Source organism: Ranitomeya variabilis, chromosome 4, assembly GCF_051348905.1.
Source record: "Ranitomeya variabilis isolate aRanVar5 chromosome 4, aRanVar5.hap1, whole genome shotgun sequence".
NCBI classification, from domain to species: domain Eukaryota; kingdom Metazoa; phylum Chordata; class Amphibia; order Anura; family Dendrobatidae; genus Ranitomeya; species Ranitomeya variabilis.
Window position 1 is genome coordinate 741,511,647 of NC_135235.1, and position 6,000 is coordinate 741,517,646.

General features: G+C 50.5%; 1 protein-coding gene across 1 annotated transcript in view; it reads right to left on the bottom strand.

The window, feature by feature from the left end:
• LOC143767999 (uncharacterized) overlaps positions 1-5,054 on the bottom strand; it is a 39,351-nt gene extending 34,297 nt beyond the window's left edge. The window contains exons 1-6 of the mRNA XM_077256617.1: positions 4,888-5,054; positions 2,330-2,470; positions 2,021-2,200; positions 1,814-1,937; positions 1,633-1,730; positions 1,344-1,434 (exon numbers count right to left, since the gene is read on the bottom strand). Coding sequence (XP_077112732.1) covers positions 1,344-1,434; positions 1,633-1,730; positions 1,814-1,937; positions 2,021-2,200; positions 2,330-2,407 — 571 coding nt within the window. The 5' untranslated portion in view covers positions 2,408-2,470; positions 4,888-5,054. The remainder of the gene's footprint in view (positions 1-1,343; positions 1,435-1,632; positions 1,731-1,813; positions 1,938-2,020; positions 2,201-2,329; positions 2,471-4,887) is intronic.
• Between the last annotated feature and the right edge of the window lie 946 nt (positions 5,055-6,000).

The following is a 6,000-nucleotide window of genomic DNA, read 5'->3' on the forward strand; positions in this document are numbered from 1 at the left end:
CTTACAGGCCCATCATAATATTTTTTTCAAGTGATTTTCTAACTTGTCAGCACATTCTACGTGCACTGTTATTTGGATTTTACAGATCTGGACAGGTAAAGATCAGAATCTTCTAATGGGTCGTCCGCCAGGGCCTGGGGTACTCAGTACCAGGTCCGATCTTAAAGGGAATGTCACGGTGGCTGCGACCCGGTTCGTGCCCTGGGTGCCCAATTAAAGGGGAACGGTCATTAAAGGGGTTTTTCAATAAAGTTTGTCTGGACGTCACCTGTGGTGTTCGGTCAGTGGGGACGACGCCGCTTAAAGGGGTCATCTGGGCTGATGGTACGGCAGCTAGATGGTGATGCTTCCCACAGGTGAAGTGGAGTCCCCAGGGCTCCCAAGGTATATGGAAAAAATGGGGGGGTTGCCGATAAATAGAGGACACAGGGTTGCAGTCTTTACCTGGTTTACTGAGATGATATTCAGCCTCAGTCCAGGGTACCAGCAACAGGTACAGAAGGAGTCCAGGCAGCCCGGAAACAAGTGGAAATCCCCTTGGCAGGTCAGGTTGGGAGCCTTCCACTTTGCACTCACTATTAGTCCCTTGCTACCTGAAGTGTCCTCACAAGGTCCTCGTTTTTCCCTGTCCTGGGACAGTATCTGTATGGAAGGCAGCTTGAGCAGTTCCTTCTGGGGTCTCTGCAAGGTGACTCCAGGCTCCTGAATGCTGCTGTACCACAGGTGTGGTGTGGGCAACTCACGTATAGTCCTATGCCCTCTGGTTTTGCTATGGGGCTTGCAGTTCCCCACAGCCTAGCCTCGGGCTCCCGGTACCCAGTTTCTGCGCTCTGGCTTAAGGAGGCCCACTCGCAGCCTCCTCTAGCCCTTGATCTCTCCTCTGCTCCTTTCCCTTCACTGTCTGCTCCAGACTAAACTGACTCCTCCTCCAGACCAGGATCTTTATTCAGGGAAGCAGCACTGAAACCGGGTTTAGAGCTTCCCCTCCTGGCCTGGATTCAGAAGGTGTTGTGTGCATGGTTTACGTGCCAAAGAAATTCTTCTTGTTTCCAGGCATAGCACTACCCTCCCCGAGAGGAAGGCAGCACTACTGTGGTACCCGAACTCCTGGGGTGCCACACTAATCCCAGGGGGTAGGTGGATCCTCCAGGTTGTAAGTTCAATAGAAAAGGGCTTTCACAAAATCATTTGAACATTTTCAGGTGGAGGAGAATGTTCTATTCTAGAGGCAAAATGGTGATCACACAATTGTGATACGGCCGAACTACACAACTGATAAAGTAGCCACAGCCGGTCACTGAGAAGAATCTGTGACTTCTCTGTATTTAGTGGTCACTACTCACCTGGGTAGTCATATGTTGGAATCTCCTCTTTACACCACTCATCACCCGTCACACATGTCTCTGTAGTATTAATATGGGTCAGATCTTTACCCTGAAACAAATGTTGTAAATGTCACAGACAGATGGAGAAGTCACATCTATGAAGAGCTCTAACCCTGCCATCTCCACCGTTCTCATTACACAAGTATAAAACATATAATACTGGGGGATAAAACAAGACTGAGCACAAGACCTTCACAGCCGTCTACACATCATAGGGGAGATCTCATGACACCTTCTCTCCATCTACCTGATGATCCTGAGGAACATAGAGATCTTCTTGTTTACAGTCCTGTGGAAGAAGAGGACGGGGACATCTCTCTGGTGTTGTCCTCTTACTGGATAGATCTGGAGGAAACACATACAGGAACTGAATTCATTCTTTACATGCAGATAATTATAGGCCGTGTGTATTTAGTCCTGTCTATTACCTGGTGATGTCAGGGGCTGAAGAACCTCCATCATGACGTCCTTGTACAGATCTTTGTGTCCTTCTAAATACTCCCACTCCTCCATGGAGAAATAGACGGAGACATCCTGACATCTTATAGGAACCTGACACATACAATGATACCGTCATCCCCCCGATCCCTTCATAGCATTACTGTATAATGTCCCAGCATTCCCAGCAGTGTCACCTCTCCAGTCAGCAGCTCAGTCATCTTGTAGGTGAGTTCTAGGATCTTCCGGTCATTGCGGTCCTCATTTATCAGGGGGTGAGGTGGAGGCCTAGAAACTGGGCTTAGGGGTCTTCCCCATCCCTCAGACACAGGGTCCTGACAGCGCTCACTAGAGGTCTTCCTCACTACTGTGTAATCCTGGTTATGGAGAGACACATGAATAAATCTCACTACAGACATTTCCAGAGTCCTCACCTCTCCAGTTCTGTCCATCTGTTATTCCCAAAGATGAGAATGATGTAATGTGACATCATCAGAATCTCTCACCTCTCCAGTAACCCGGAAGAGGATCTCTAGGGTGAGGTGTAATATCCTTTCCACCATCTGGTGCCTGTCCATATCCATCCTTGAGGATTAATTCAGAAAAATTCTCTTAATATACAAGATGTCCACTGAGAAGATCTGACACTGTAGGGAAATGAATAGGAAGAAAATGAGCCAATGTAACCTCATAAAGAATGACAACAAGGGGAAGGATACCAGGAGAAAGAATATGTAGATGTTGTATTCTCTTGTCTTGTACAGACCGGAACACAAGTTGAATTGCTGACCACGACATCTCTTCCATGCTCCCAATCACTGGCTAAGTTGGCCGCTGCTTAGGCAACTTATTGGCTGTAGGAATCATGTTTTTTGGGACTGAAACCATCATTGATTGTGGATACTTCACACTAGACCTGGAAGAGCGGAGAGACAGACAATCCAAGCTGCTTGAGGTCTAGTGTGAAGATTCCACAATCAGTGATGGTTTGGGGAGCTATGCCATCTGCTGGTGTAGGTCCACTGTGGTTTATCAAGAGCAAAGTCAGTGCAGCAATCCACCAGGAAGTTTAAGAGCACTTCATGCTTCCCTCTGCCGACAAGCTTTTTGGAGATGGAAATGTCAGGGTATGTGCACACGTTGCAGATTTGCCTGCAATTTTTCTGCACTGAATCTGCATCTCTTGGCAGAAAACGCAGGTAAATTTTTGATGCGTTTTTTGCGCGTTTTTGTAAGCTAAATAAAGATGTATTATTTTACAAAAATATTTGTGATGTAATTTCTTGTCCAACCTCCTCTTTTACGTTTGTCCAACCCACACTCCATTACACACACAGATAGATAGATAGATAGATGGAATGAGATGAAGGAATGAGATAGATATATCTATCTCATTTCTTCTATCTATCCCGTTCCTTGTATCTATCCCATATCTATAGATAGATAGAAGGAATCAGATAGATATATAGATAGATCTACATATAGATAGATTTATAGATATATGAATAGATAGATCTATGTATCTATCTATAGATATATGTATGGATAGATATATCTATGGATAGATGTAGATAGATATATGGATAGTTAGGCTACTTTCACACATCAGGTTTTTTTTCAGGCAGGCAGGATCCTGCAAATTTTTGAAAAAACGGATCAGTTGCAAATAGTGAAAAACTACTAATCCTATAGTAGTGAAAGTTAAAAAAAAAGAGCCAGAAAAAAGTATTTTAATATTCTTAATTTCACCATACTTATCATATTCGATCGCCTGCAAAAAATTAAAAATAATATACCAACCGTATACTCCCTGTCCGACGCAGTCCAATTAATAACGAGTGTCCCACGACGATCTCCCCTATAGAACAGTGACATCGGGTGATGTCATTGCTCTATAGGCCTCCAGTGATACACTGACAGGAGACAATGATCCGATGGGCGTTGAGGTCCGGTCCGGGGCCTCCCATCTTCTTACAATCACATCCTCTTCTTGTCTTCATGCTGCAGCTCCGGCGCAGGCGTACTTTGCCCTGTTTAGGGCAGAGCAAAGTACTGCAGTGAGCAGGCGCCGGGAAAGGTCAGAGAGGCCCGGCGCCTGGGCACTGCAGTACTTTGCTCTGCCCTCAACAGGGCAGACAAAGTACGCCTGCGCCGGAGCTACGGCGTGAAGACAAGAAGAGGACATCATTCAATGAAGATGGGAGGCCCCGGACCGCGACGCCCATCGGACCGGACCGCAGCGGGGAATGCCCCTGGGTGAGAATATTATAACCTCTTTTTTTCATCTTTCAGAATACATCGGGGGCTTATCTACAGCATTCGAGAATGCATAGAGAATAATGGGGCCTCCAGCACCGACCTCCACCCGCAAAGCCGCACTCCACATAGAGAATAATGGAGCCTCCAGCACCGACCTCCACCCACAGAGCCGCACTCCACATAGAGAATAATGGGGCCTCCAGCACCGACCTCCACCCGCAGAGCCGCACTCCACATAGAGAATAATGGAGCCTCCAGCACCGACCTCCACCCGCACTCCACATAGAGAATAATGGAGCCTCCATCACCGACCTCCACCCGCAGAGCCGCACTCCACATAGAGAATAATGGAGCCTCCACCACCGACCTCCACCCGCAGAGCCGCACTCCACATAGAGAATAATGGAGCCTCCAGCACCGACCTCCACCCGCAGAGCCGCACTCCACATAGAGAATAATGGAGCCTCCAGCACCGACCTCCACCCGCAGAGCCGCACTCCACAGAGAATAATGGGGCCTCCAGCACCGACCTCCACCCGCAGAGTCGCACTCCACATAGAGAATAATGGAGCCTCCAGCACCGACCTCCACCCGCAGAGCCGCACTCCACATAGAGAATAATGGAGCCTCCAGCACCGACCTCCACCCTCAGAGCCGCACTCCACATAGAGAATAATGGGGCCTCCAGCACCGACCTCCACCCGCAGAGCCGCACTCCACATAGAGAATAATGGAGCCTCCAGCACCGACCTCCACCCGCAGAGCCGCACTCCACATAGAGAATAATGGAGCCTCCAGCACCGACCTCCACCTGCAGAGCCGCACTCCACAGAGAATAATGGAGCCTCCAGCACCGACCTCCACCCGCAGAGCCGCACTCCACATAGAGAATAATGGAGCCTCCAGCAGCGACCTCCACCCGCAGAGCCGCACTCCACATAGAGAATAATGGAGCCTCCAGCACCGACCTCCACCTGCAGAGCTGCACAGGACCTGTGATGAGGTCACAGGAGGGGAGGAGTCAGGGGTCACATGATCAGGGGCCTCAGTGTATGCAGGACTCTGCTGTGCTGGTTGTCATGGTGCTGGATGAGGGGAAGTTTATGTGTGGGGTCAGGAGGGGTTTACAGTGTGGATGTAGCAGAGCCGTGTGTGTACGAAGTGTACGGATCGGAGTCGTGTGCAGGGCCGGCCTTTGCCCTGTGCGACCTGTGCGGCCGCACAGGGCGCCAAGGCTCGTTAGCATACAAGGGGCGCATTTGAGCTCAGCAGATTAATGTCACATTACATCACAATGTAGACGCTGCGGCTTAATGGCCTGAGGGCGCCCGCACCTCTTGTGGCGCCCCCCGCCGCGCCATTTGCGCTATCTGTATCTGCTGCTCGCCTGCTCCTGCCCAGTGCCGCCCGCCCGGCGCCCGCCCTGTCGCTCGGCTCTCTGCGTGTGACGTAATGTCACACGCGCAAGCCGTTCTCCCCGCTGGGCAGGGACAGCACGCAGAGGAACTTTAGTTCCGCCTTCTGCTGTCCCCGGCGGGAGAGAACGGCTGCACAGCGTGTGACATGATTACGCCACACGTCCCCGCTCGTGCCCCGCCGCTCTCTTCCCGGCACTGAAGAGCAGAGCAGAGGTGGACCTGAGGAGCCAACTGTTACTCAGCCAAGCAAAGCGTGAGTAATAACCACCTCACATGGCCTCCACTATGCTGGCGGTCGCCCCGGGGGGGGGGGGGGGGGGTGCAGCTTGCTTTTTTGCAGTGTGCGTGTGTGTGTGTGTGGGGGGGGGGGTTGGGGTGCAGCCTTAATTTTTGGTGTGTGTGTGTGTGTGGGGGGGGGTTGGGGTGCAGCCTTATTTTTTGCAGTGTGTGTGGGGGGGGGGCGGGGGGGGGGGTTGGGGTGCTGCTTTATTTTGCAAACG